Consider the following 14266-nt stretch of genomic DNA (forward strand, 5'->3'; position numbering starts at 1 on the left):
TATCGCGGCCGAGCCTGGTTGGCCAACATGCCAGGTTTTCTTTGTTCTGTAGGGTTCATTGATTATGACAGCGTCTGCTCCTTGTTCAAGTACCAATTGGTCCAGCAGGTCATCAGCTACCCTACTCCTGTTCATATTTCCTTGTGTGAATTTAATCACATTCGTCAAGCTTTGTCTTGCCCTCAGCAAAGGCATATGTGAAGGCCTTGGAAGCTCCCGACCCAGCCAGCTGATTGAGGTTTTCTCGTTATCCCCTGCCGACAACAAGTAGCAGCTTGGGCTTTCTTTATATGCCGAGGCTTATCACATTCCCAGCATGAACTGCATCTGTCTGGACCTTTGCATTACGCTGTTTTGTAGTCAAATCCCAGACATTTAGAACACCTTTGGACATCCGCGCACTCTCCGACACGGCAGATAATACAATCTACTCGCAACTTCCCCTTTTCAATAAGATTCCGGCCCACCAGTTCGTCGATTTCTACCATGGTCATTCTTTGTTCACGCGAGTTTACAGCGATAGTGGCGTGGAGTTGGCCATTCATCCTGCACCCTAATTCCCCGCGTATAGCCTTCTCTACCTCTGGGGTCGTGGTTAAGCAGTCCATGGGCATCTCCAAGGCAATGCATACATTTTCCTTAAATGCTGATTGGTCGCATTGTCGCGCGACATTACGATGAGCACGCCGCCTTCGCGGGTTTTTCGTACCGATCGAATTACGGTCTCCGTCTTCTCATGTTGAAGCTTACTACGTACAGTGCCTCTGCGTTTTCCCTTCAGCAGGCTTAATGACGGGGATAGAGGTCGAGCACTCTTTTGTGGACCACGGCTAATTTTCCGCAACGCAGAAGGGGTTGACCGTTTTCTGGCGCTGTTATCGGGGATTACTTAATATGTTTCAGCTCTCCCCAATTTGGGCCTTATCCGTTTTTTTATCCATGGACACATTTTTTTGCTTGGAGACAGCATTCTGCATCTTCTTCTAGACGAGCCGAATCTGTGCCAAGTGCTCAACTTCAGTGCTTGCGAAGACGTACTTGCCGCAGCTGGTGTCCGAGGACGACCATCCTGGCTGCCGGGTGTTGTCTTTGGGGTAGGTTAGGCCTTCAGAGCCACCTTGGCAGCTTTGTCTGTGCTTGAGCTATCGGTTTTTGCCAGTATAGGAGTTTTTGGTGGGCAGCTCACAACTCTACTGCTTCTTTTGAATACACTGTATCCTTCCTCCAAAACATCTACTGTGTGTTTGCGTTTTTATTTATTCATTTAATTTCAATTGTGTCTCCGCTTCAAGCAGCTATATCCGCACGTAGCTTCCAAATGTCCCGAAGTTCCCTTCTTTCAAAGGAGAAGGCCATGGCGAGTGTTTTCATAAATCCGTAAGGGATATTGTGTTCAGAGCCAAGACAGCCCAAAAGCAGGACTAAATCTCTACTAGACCTATGCGGCCAACTAAATTTCGACGTGAACGCACTTGAAGATCTGCCAGGGGTTTAAAGAGACGCGGCGATTGCAGCGTTATCCCACAAGCCTTTTCTGTGTGGTGTCACCCTCACAACTTAAGTGGTGGGATACTGCTATCACCAGCCTAATGTTGAGCTAATCGTATACGTTTTCAAGTTTGTCATGAATAGGATCTGACTGGTCTCAATTCTGGAATGCTTGTTGGGAGGCGACATCTCTTCGCCCGGACACAAGTTATTAATCAAGCATTTCTGATATTTTAAATCAGGACCTCATCTCCTGCCGCTCTTGGTCTGGAACTGCTTATTGGTTATTCACAGCTAAACGAGGTATGCCGTTCACGATTCGCCCTGTGTTTCCCCGGTAAGGTCCTGAACTTAGCCCTTACTATTATTATTATTATTGTTGTTATCTTATTTATATATATAAAAATGAAAAATGGTTTCGTATGACGGCGATGCCTGACCAAACGGCTGAACCGATTTCAATTCTGTAAAAAGTCCCTTTTTGGACCTCCTGTGTGGAAGGTTATTCGATTTAAAAAAATTTTAAATTTTTTGTTGCTGTTGCCAGAAAATTAAGAATGCTGAGACTTTACGATTTCACAATTTCATAGTCTTCCGTATATTGTATGTCACTAAACTACCAATCGGCTGGACCGATTTCGTTAATATTTGGAACATATGTGCACCTTGAAGGAAAATATTCCGACTAAAAATTTAACCGCTGGGTGGCGCTGGGGCCGGGATATTCCTAAAAACTGCATTTAGTTGCAGATTTAGCTCATATTTAGGACAATTGTTAGCCAATTGAAAAGGAATATTTGGACTCAAAAATTACACGATAGGAGGCGCTGGGGTAGGAATGTACCTAACGTTCTTATACAGTGGGAGATTGATGGATATCTACACATATACATACGTCGCAATAAAATGTTGAAACCCCTTTTTTGAGGGCACCAATATATGTATGTCTTAAACCAACTACGCTGGGGAACTGAAACTTGGCACGGATGCATAAATTGTAAATAATAAATTGTATTTGAAAGCTGGAAGCTATTGGAAAAGGGGGCGTGGCACCTCCCATAAAAACTGAAGTTCTCATATCGCTTATCGTTGGAACCGCTTAAGCCAACGTACTGAAATTTTACACAGCTATGTAAATATCGTCGTTTAAACTACAAAACTGCGTATCGTCATTCTGCAAAACCGCGTAACTGATATTTGCTGCCAAAAATTGGATTTGCTCACACAAGCTCTTGGTCAATCCTTATCCATTCGTCCTGAAATATACTAGCCAGAAATGCGATTGCTTTATAAAAAAGAAAACCATTTTAAAATATAAGTGTTTTTACTCTCTAGAAAATAATTTATATAACCTCATATATACGGTTTTTGATACGCGGTTTTGTATTCTAAACGACGATATGTTATTTTTACTGTGCTCACGACGGAAAGTGGAAGGTATTGGAAAGGGGGCGTGGTACCTCCCATACAAACGCAATTTCTCATATCGCTTATATTGCAGAAAATTTATCCAATGAATGGCGCTGCTGCCGAAATATATAGAATATCCATGTCTTTACTTTTCAGATGCCTAAATGAAATTGAGTTAGCGCACCTTTGTTTGACGCCCTCATATACTGGGTGGCGCCGAATGAGCTATATGGTTTGAATTCTTTATAACAGTTTTTTTTTTACTCTATGCCAACGGGATCCACGCCTGAAAATGACCTGCCAGCAGCGTTGCCAAATGCTTTTGCTGAAAAATCGTCATTTTACCTTGAAAAAAATTGTAATTTCGGCCAAAAGGACCTAAAATTTTTGGTTATAATACTGGGTGGCGCCGAATGAGCTATATGGTTTGAATTCTTTTTAACAGTTTTCTATTGGGAATGAGCTATATGGTTTGAATTCTTTTTAACAGTTTTCTTTGGGGATATTTGAAAGAAAGAGTGTACGTTAACAAACCAAGAACCATTCTCCAACTCCAAACCAACATTCGAAATGAAATCATGGCCATTACACACGAAATTCTGCGAAAAGTTATGGAAAATGTGCTAAAAAGAGCACGTATGTGCGAGCAGAAAATGGACATCACTTACAGGATATCATTTTTCAAAGCTAGTTGCAAAAAATTCCCCAATAATATACTGTATTTAAAAAAAAATTATAATAATCGCATAAATAAAAAGTTATAAACCATTTAAACCATATAGCTCATTCGGCGCCAATGCGATCTTGCATTTACCTCCGATTGAGGAAATTTCTCGGGCGGCTGTTATTGCAGTAGTACCAGTTCATAAATATTAAGACGAATTGTAAAAGTGGCGACTCGACAATGAAAGATTCGACCACATCCGTTCAAGAAGGAACACGGTAGGTATGTATATCAATGGCTTCATTTCAACGATATTCAAGAGATCACTCGACTCATTTAGCCAATGTACGGGAAAACTTTTCTTCCTGTGGTATAGCGAGGATTCTTGGCCCTCCTATAACGGAAAACGCTCATCTGTGACCTTGAGTTTGCTTATAAGCACTTTATTGGCTTAGNTCAGTGCTGGTCTGGTAAACAGTATATCATAGCGACCTATGCTGACCTTAGCATCAGACCATCTGCGCATAGCCATCTCGATTGATAAACCAGTGACTTTGCTTCCGCGGATCACCGGACCTATGTCAACTGTTCTAAAGCTGATTGGAAAGGCTTCGCGGATGTTACTGAAAGCGGCTTCACTGCGCTACAAACATCAACCGAAACTCACTTAGGTGAGCGTAAATTCCAAAGGGTTGTCACTGCTGCTGCAGCTCGCTTCGTCCCAGCGGGATGCATCTCGGCCCCGTCCGAATTTTCCTGCTGAAGCGGCTGTCCTAGCCGATGAGGGCGACAACCTTCGTCAGGCCGATCCCGAAAACCCCGTATCAGGGATCTCAACTCGGAGATTCGGCAACTTGTGAACGTGCATAAGCGGAGGAAATGGGAACAGCATCTGAAACCCTGCAACTTCGCCTCTGGTGTGAGTAAGCTTTGGTCAACCGTGAGGTCATAGTCCAACGCTACGAAGCGTGATGACAGAGTTGAGATAGACTTTGGTGACTACGCTTCGTCGTATCCGGAGCGATGCGCGTTCCATTTTAGCCGGCAGTTCATATTGCATCCTCCAGTGGATAAAGCCAAACGTTGAGTGAACAGAAGGCTGCACAAACTGCCAAAACCTAGTGCGCCTCTTGTTTTCACCAGCGGTGAGGTAAGGGTAGCCAATGGGAAGGCGAAATCCCCCAAAGCCATTGAACCCAACAGAATTTGCATGTTGGTACTGAAAAATTTAGGTCCTGCGGAAGTAGCGTACCCAACAGAAGTCATCGATCTGTCAATGGCCACCCGCGTCATTCCAGACATCTGGAAGATGGGGAGAGTGGTCCCACTGCTTAGATCGGGGAAACCATCCAACAAAGGAGAGTCTTATCGTCCGATAACCCTCCTTTCCCCGGTAGCGAAGACACTAGAGGCCTTGCTACTCCCGTATTTTATGAACCACCTGACCCCAGCGAATCATCAGCATGGGTTACGTAAAGTGCACAGCATTTAACGCTATAAATACCCAGATAACTCGTGGCCTTAACCGAAACCGCCCCTGTGAGAGAACCATTCTAGTAGCGCTGGACCTGTCTAAGGCGTTCGACACTGTCAGCCATTCAACGCAACTAGAGGACATAGAGGCCTCCCATCTTCAACAGGGACTCAAACGGTGGTCGGGGAATTACCTGAGTGGTCTTCACTCGCCAGTAACATTTAGAGACAAATCGAAAAACCTAGGAAAATAAAACAAGGGGTTTCACAGGGTGGTGTCCTTTCCACAATACTGTTTAACTTTTATATTTCAAAGCTCTCTCACCCACCAGAGGGAGTCTCCTTTGTCTCTTATGCTGAAGATTTTTCGATCATAGTGTCTGGGAATAGAATTGATGATTTGTGCTCGAAAGTAAACGGTTATATAGCCGCGCTTTCTCGCTTATCACTACACGGAGCCACAGACGTGGTCACTCAAACAGACAACTCCTAGCAGAAGAGACTTCGCCCAGGCACGTCAGGCCCAAGTTTCTTCTTTTTAAAACCGGCAATAAACTGAAACTCGGTTCATAACCAACTAAGTTACAGGCTTATAAGTGCGCAAAATACAAAAAAACCGGTTTTCTAACGGTAAATCGAGATTTGAGGGGTGTTTTTGGGAAAATTTCATATATCGATTCTTGTTTTACCACATCTGCCATCATGTTTATCCTCGCTATTTGATGATTATGATGATGTTTCTTTAAAGTTAATTATAGAAAATTTAATTTGGTAATTTAAATTTAAAAACCAAAATTACTTACCTTTTTATTTTAACAAATATCGATCCATAATTTTTATCTTAGGAAATTCATAACGCCTAGTTTGAGCGGCACAAAGCCGAGTTTGAGCGCGAATTATGACCGAAAATCTAGTGGAAAACATATTCATAAAAATTAATATCTACCTGTCCCGAAAGGTAAATTTATGACAAAAACCTAATGTTTGCTGTCACCTACCAAAAAGCAGAGAGTATATAGTGCGCGCAGTTCAACGGATAATTTTTGCTATCCATATTTGACAATAGCAACACAAGATTGATGACAAAAACGAAAAATTTGTCGCCAGCTACCCAAAAAAAATAAATCTCCAAGTGTTGCCAGATATCTTCAATGTGGAAATATTTATGGGCTTTTATTTTGTTGTTAAAAGATATTTTCATTTTGAAGATAATACACTTCTGGCAACACTGATGTACATATATACGAGTACCAGTTAATTTCATTTAAAGAAATGGCGTGTCGTCCATTACCTCTAGTGTCTAATGATATGTTCTCTGATATGATACCTACCGACGAGGTTGATGTCTAGACTGGGATTCATAGACGCAGTAATAATAACCCGGTTGTTCAATATTCAACTACTTCCGGCGAGGAGACATCTACCTCTAGTGTCTAATTGTATGTTCGTTAATATAATACCTACCGACGAGGTTGATTTCTAGACTGTTTTATAGGAACTTTCATTATAGCAAAAGTGTCTGGACAAACAAGATTGTAAGTTGAAAAAAGCGTTGTAATACATACAATTTTTGAATATTTTAAAATTTCTTAATTTTGATCGTACAATTGAAACGGTTTGGACGTGCAAAATTGTATCAATGCAAAAAGTTAATAAAAATAAAAAATATGTACGTTTCGTTGACTGGAGGGCGTTGTAAATTTTTAGCGATTCCATTTACGGTTGCCGGATATGAAAAAGACAAGATACAATCTTGATCAACAAGACAAAATAAGAAGCTTTTGCGTTTGCATTTCTTTTGCGGTTATGGTTCGATTGCTTCAAAGGTAGTTTGAATTCTTTGACATTGTACTTTCATCATTTGAAAACAATTATGCCGCCGATCGGAAGACCAATCAGTGGTTCAGGTAGCCACAATTCTCAAGGATTGGTAATTATCTAGGGAATTAGCCCCTCTGCAAAGCGTCTAAGTTAATGAGCAGCTTTATGTACATAAAGCAGAGCAGCATATGTAAATAAAAAAAATGGTGTTGGGCTGGACGAAGTTTTCCGTGTCAGTTAGTATGTATAATATAACCGTAACCATAAGCGCAACCTCATCATCCGCTTCTAAGCTCATGTTTACTGGCCGACGTTCAAGTACGAACTGATATGTGCAGCGGTAGTGGCGAAATACTGCGCGTCAGACGAACATATCGCACACCTAGATCTAAAGTGCGATTAACTAAAAAAAAAGTATGGCTATTTTTTTGCAATAATGGATTCATAGGACTTATATAGGACTTCATGATTATATAAATTAACTAAAAAACTACTGTTATGCCTGTATTGCAGATATATTCCCCTCTCTGAATTTTGAGTTAGCTTACTTTAGATTTGTAGATCGCTGAAAATAAGCGCCTTGTTTAAGAATAATATAAAGATTGATAAAACATCGACCACTATTTCATAAGCGAACACAAAACTTGGAGTTTAGCTTTCCATAAATGCCATATAAATTTTAGTGTAGATACGTTATCGCGTAAAAAAAGAAACAGGGATAATATTATGTTTATTATTATCCATTATAAACTTAAACTAAATCCTCTCTTACATTTTTCTTTACATAACCCTGCATAGATATCAAGCGATGGAAATCAGACAACAAGTACATTATCAATTACTTTTGACAAATCTGATGCCGGGAAATATCTCTCATGTAAAGCATATAATCTTGTTATAACAGCACCACTGGAAGATGGCTGGATGCTTGATATCCAATGTAAGTGGAAGATATGTATATAGTTATACATACATGTATAGTACATATATATTAATTTTGTAGTAAAACGCAATCAAATTTAATAAATTAATATATGTCTTGTACGTATGGCCCAAAAAGCAAGGGCGTATCCAGATACCCCCCCTAACTTCCAAAATTTTGCGTAGATATTCAAAAATAGTACCAGGAAATGCTTGCTCGATAATAACCTTCGTTATTAAGTATTCAAGTCAGCAATTTTTTGCAGCAATGTTGGGAACAATGGCAGCACTATTTACAAATTGTCAATTGACATTTCTATTTTTACCGCCATCGGCTGTGATTTTTTGCTTTTCGTTAAATAAATATTAAACAATAGCAAATTGCAATCATATATACAAAATTCTCCATTCATTAGATACCAAAAAGTACAACTCGTCAAGTTCTAGTCAAGGCGAATTTATATAAGGTGGAATCGGTTCAACAAATACAACCATTACTTGTATTTTTTTGCTTAGCGGGCCATTATCAAATTTCAGCTATTCTTCCCCAAAGGAAAAAGGGCGACAGAAAATACAAACACTCTCACGTTTTCTCTCACTCACTTGCAATCAAACTCTACTCAAACCTGATGAAACAACACCACCTTATGAAAATTCGCCTTGGTTCTAGTACATATAATAAAGGTTCAAATGGCCAAAAATAACACATTTTAGTTTTATATGGAAGAAAACCGCAACACCTTCGCCAAAAAAATTCTAAAACGAAAATTTTTAGACACTTGAAACTTTCACTATATTATACTTGAAATGTGTGGGCTACAAAATTGCATACCCAAAATCTTTCTCGAAAATTTAATTAAAATGCTTAAGATTTTTACGAAAGTTTGTTGATTTTTTTTTAAATATTGCACAAAGTTTGAAACTTGGAGACGGCTTTTGTTGAAGAAGTAACTATATTTTAATCAAAAAATAACTCAAATAAAAAATTTGATGCGACTAAAATTTTTTCGCACTGTATGTATGTAAACATTATATGTACATTTTTATTATTTTTTGTTAACTAACTGTATAATAGTTTGGTTTATGAATACATAGATGAATTACATTTAGAAAAAGAATAAACAGAAAGACCAGCAATATATCAAAATTCATAATTTTTTTGTAAATAAGGGGATATTTAAAAAGGGTAAAAACCTGGCTGCAGTCGGCAATGAACGAAAATGGATTGCACGGTAAACTATAAATAAATTTATAGTTCAATTGCTTATTACTTTGTCCTTAGGTTTGTGTCTTCTAAGCGTACATCGAAATTTTTGAATCACAGAACCAATCTGAGATTATTGATAAAACTATAGACCGGTTTGGTGAACAGCCAAGACGTTTACAGACATAAATTTCTATAATAAAAATAGCATATTAGAGGCTGCTAATATATCTATTTTAAATTATAGTTAAATCATTAGTTAAAGTTTACTACAGAAAAATTACAAAGAGTTTACTGTAGTTAAGTTTAACTAATGATTTAACTATACTTTAAAATAGATAAGTTAAGGGCCCTTAATGATATTTTTATTTACTACACGGTGGGACAAAACTAAATAAAGTAATATATTTAGCATAAATGAATATACCAGCATAAAAAACCTGCATACTCATAATGTTCAATACCTCCTCATATTTATACATACATATGTATATAATTTAAGAGAATATATTTCGCTGCCAATCAACGATTATAAATTGTACGTTTACCCTACAAAATTGCGGAGGATTATTACAGGGTATACGGAGAACTTTATTTTTTTAGATTTTTTATTTTGAATAACGTCTGGTCCGGCTATTTTATACAGGTTTCTAGAGCTATGGATTTAAGAACTAATGGGTGATTTTTTAAGAGCTTGATAACTTTTTTTTTAAAAAAAACGCATAAAATTTGCAAAATCTCATCGGTTCTTTATTTGAAACGTTAGATTGGTCCATGACATTTACTTTTTGAAGATAATTTCATTTAAATGTTGACCGCGGCTGCGTCTTAGGTGGTCCATTCGGAAAGTCCAATTTTGGGCAACTTTTTCGAGCATTTCGGCCGGAATAGCCCGAATTTCTTCGGAAATGTTGTCTTCCAAAGCTGGAATAGTTGCTGGCTTATTTCTGTATTTNGACGTTTACAGACATAAATTTCTATAATAAAAATAGCATATTAGAGGCTGCTAATATATCTATTTTAAATTATAGTTAAATCATTAGTTAAAGTTTACTACAGAAAAATTACAAAGAGTTTACTGTAGTTAAGTTTAACTAATGATTTAACTATACTTTAAAATAGATAAGTTAAGGGCCCTTAATGATATTTTTATTTACTACACGGTGGGACAAAACTAAATAAAGTAATATATTTAGCATAAATGAATATACCAGCATAAAAAACCTGCATACTCATAATGTTCAATACCTCCTCATATTTATACATACATATGTATATAATTTAAGAGAATATATTTCGCTGCCAATCAACGATTATAAATTGTACGTTTACCCTACAAAATTGCGGAGGATTATTACAGGGTATACGGAGAACTTTATTTTTTTAGATTTTTTATTTTGAATAACGTCTGGTCCGTCTATTTTATACAGGTTTCTAGAGCTATGGATTTAAGAACTACATCAAGTGATTCGTATGCTTACGGTTCAAATCGCAGCTCACTACGTCCGGATATTTATATTCATGAATCCTCTAGGTAGCGACCGACCACTAGTTTGAGAGCGACCTAAATTGGGAGGGCGTAACACCGCGCGCGCGCTGGGTTTTGGTCCCGCCACTTTAAAACCCTGCCCAATGAAAAAACAACACATGCCCCGGATGATACCCCCTTCTTTTGATGACGATCATGGCAAACATAGGAAAGACTATGATTTGAGGGCATGCATATCCGAACCCTTAATCGGGAAGGTGCCTTTGCCGGTTGGTTGATGTCCTAGGGAAAACAAAGGCTGACGTCACCGCTATCCATGAAATGCGATGGATGGGGCGAGGAAGGTAGGTGTGGAGCCTACTACAGTTGCCACGTACAGGGGCGCAAGTCGGTGTTTGATTTGTGGTGGAAGAGAGACCGGCGTTCACTCCAGTGGACGAACGTCTAGCCACAATCCGAGATTCTTCAACATCTTGCTCATATGTGCCAATGCCCCGATGGAAGAGAAGGACGAGGCATCTAAGGATCTCTTAGCTTAGAGCGTACATATTAGCGCTGCCCCGACACGTATAAAGATCGTGCTTGACGATTTAAATGTCACGGTGGGCAACGAAGGGTGTTTTGGCGCCAGTGCCCAAAAATTCAACCTCCACATAGAAACGGCGGGCTGAGGCTGATCGACTTCGCCCAGGTACGAAACTTGGCACTATGTAGTACTGGGTTCTAGCATAAAAAGATCCAGCTAGCTACATGGGTGTCTCCAGATCGAAAAACGGGAAACCAAATCGAGTATGTTGTGACAGACAGAAGGCATGCTTCCAGTGTTTTAGATGTACATACGTAAACTCCGACGGCCAAACATCGCCTCGTACCACTATATTGATGCAGCCGATATACGACCCCACCTCGGTGCAGCGAAAAAAGGGGCCCTAACAATGCAAGGCAAGTTCAACGTCGAAAAGCTGCAATCAAAACAAACGGCCAATGGATTTGCCGCTCGACTTTCACACCTGCTGTGAGAGAGCACTCTTTCACAAACAAACCGACATACGCGNGGCCCTAACAATGCAAGGCAAGTTCAACGTCGAAAAGCTGCAATCAAAACGAACGGCCAATGGATTTGCCGCTCGACTTTCACACCTGCTGTGAGAGAGCACTCTTTCACAAACAAACCGACATACGCAAGCAGTGGAACCACATTTCCCGCTCGGTACCGGTACGATAAGGAGTGTCAAGAAGCTGCAGAGAAAAATGCTTGAAATGCTGGCCGACAGATAAAACACCCCATATTTTTAGCGGAGAGTTGAGCGAACAACCATGGTGACTTAGTGACCGATGTCCAGAACGTACTCAAATTATGGAGGGAACATTTTTCGACCCTTTTGAATGGCAGAAGCACTGAAAGAAGTGGAGAAGATGAACCCGAGTGCCCAGTCGATAACGATGGAGGCGATATCCCAGCGCCTGACTATGACGAGGTACGAATAGCGATTATGCTGATGAAAAGTAACAAAGCTGCTTGAGATGACGGCCTGTCAGCTGAGATATTCAACTACGATGGCAAGGAGCTACTAAGGTGCATGCCCGACGACTGGAACCAAAGTCCGCTCTGCCCGACCCCACCATGCGTGCCAACTACCGCGAGATCAGACTTCTACGCATAGGTTGTAAGGTCTTATCGAAAGTATTGTGTAAAAAACTCAATACCACTGTCAATGAACTGAACGTACCTTATCAGTGTGGCTTAAGACCTGAAAAATCCACCATATACCAGGTATTCACAATTCTCCAAACCTTGCAAAAGACCCGCGAGAAAAGGATCGACACTCACCACCTATTTGTCAACTTTAAAGCCACTTTCGAGTACTAAAAGGAGTTGCCTATACGCCGCTATGTCTGAATATGGCATCCCCTCAAAACTCATACGTCTGTGTAAAATGACGTTGAGCAATACCACCAGCTCTGCCCTGCCAGAATTGGGTAAGACCTCACCGTGCCGTTCGCCACCAAACGGAGTTTCAGACAGGGCGACTTCCTTTCATGGGACTTCTTTAATCTGATGCTTGAGAATATAATAAGAGCTGCAAAACTGAACCGCTCAGGAACAATTTACTACATGAGCTGGCTTATGCCGATGACACTGGCACCATCGGTAAGAGAAACCGCGAAGTCTGTTCTGCCCTTTTCCAAGTTGGACATAGCAGCGTAGCAAATGGATCTGGTGGCAAACGAGGACAAGACGAAGTATTTCCTGTCATCAAAAAAGCAATCAGCACATTCGCGCCTTGGCTCCCACGTCACTGTTGGCAGTTATAATTTCGAGAAAGTAGAGAATTTCGTTTACTTGGGAACCAGCATTAACACCGATAATAATGTCAGCATGGAAATCCAACGCTGAATCGCTCTAACCAACAAAAGGACTGAGTAGGCAATTCAGGAGTAAAGTCCTCTCTCGACCTACGAAACCCACACTCTATAAGTCACTCATCATGTTCGTGCTGGTATATGGCGCAGAAGCATGGCCAATGACAACATCCGATGGGGTGGCTCTTGGAGTATTCGAGAGAAAGATTTTTCGGAAGATTTACGGGCCTTTACGCGTTGGCGACCGCGAGTACAGCAGACGATGGAACGCTGAGCTGTATGAACTTTACAACGACATGGACATCGCGCAATGAATTAAAATACAGCAACTCCACTGGCTTGACCATGTCGTTCGAATGGACACCGACGCTCCAGCTCTGAAAGTATTCTGGCTTCAATTGGCATTTCCGATTGGCGTCNCGACATGGACATCGCGCAATGAATTAAAATACAGCAACTCCACTGGCTTGCCCATGTCGTTCGAATGGACACCGACGCTCCAGCTCTGAAGTATTCTGGCTTCAATTGGCATTTCCGATTGGCGTGTGTTGGCACAGAAGAAAAACGACTGGCGTGCTTTGTTGAACTCGGGCAAAATCGCTTTGGCGGTTACATCGCCAAATAAAAAGAAGAAGAAGAGAATAGACCTATAACCTTATCAGTCACACAGTGTTATAATCCCTATGAAATCCTTGACGGTGGTACCAGAAGGGGAACGGTACATGACGGTAAGAAGTTTAGCTTGGGTTAAAGTCTCATAATGACGGGGTTAGGCTTTCGATGCTTCCTCCTCGTAAAATAAACATGCGCAGTAAAAAGTTAACTATTTATATCGAAGAATAGTTTTATATCAACTTTTGTGTTACATTAATGGTTACAATAATTTTAAGCTATAATAAACAATTTTTTAATAAGTAAGTTATTGGTTTTGAATTTTTATTTATTTTTTGTATAGGCCCCCTAAATTTCGATCTGGCTACGGCCATGCTCACTGCTTTTCAAAATACCGTTGAATCTTGCTGGAATTCTTGCATCTGAAAGTAATCTTTATGCTTAAGATGCGGTTAAACGTGGAAATGTAAGCGCTTTTTCTACGCATTTGCTGTTGAAATGCGAAATCGAAAGTCTACTTTCCCGGAAATAAAAACTGCAAGGTTTAACTGCAACTAAAACTACTCAAATCGCTTTCGAGAAATAATTTCAACTTGCTCGTGCTGCACTGCTGCTGTACTGTCAAATCAATCGGGTGTTGCCGTGTGACGCGTTTTTTGGCGAATTTGTATAGAAATTATAAAAATTTTGAGTAAAATATGAAAAATACGGGTAAATAATTTATTCTACTGATATGGAGTATTAAAATATTAATGTACAAGAGGGCCCATGCGCAGTCTGCGCAGACATAAATATACAGTAAACTAATCCCTCTTTGTAG

General features: G+C 40.1%; 1 protein-coding gene across 1 annotated transcript in view; it reads left to right on the forward strand.

Moving 5' to 3' along the window:
- The window catches only part of LOC108358585 (titin-like), a gene marked incomplete at its 3' end in the record, with an annotated part of 329734 nt that extends 321938 nt beyond the window's left edge, over nt 1-7796 (forward strand). The window contains exon 7 of the mRNA XM_017609990.1: nt 7655-7796. Within this exon, the coding sequence (XP_017465479.1) occupies nt 7655-7796 (142 nt within the window). The remainder of the gene's footprint in view (nt 1-7654) is intronic.
- Between the last annotated feature and the right edge of the window lie 6470 nt (nt 7797-14266).

The sequence above is a fragment of the Rhagoletis zephyria genome, unplaced genomic scaffold (assembly GCF_001687245.7).
Source record: "Rhagoletis zephyria isolate East Lansing unplaced genomic scaffold, Rhagoletis_zephyria_1.1 Rzeph_scaffold_00270, whole genome shotgun sequence".
In the NCBI taxonomy this organism is placed as follows: domain Eukaryota; kingdom Metazoa; phylum Arthropoda; class Insecta; order Diptera; family Tephritidae; genus Rhagoletis; species Rhagoletis zephyria.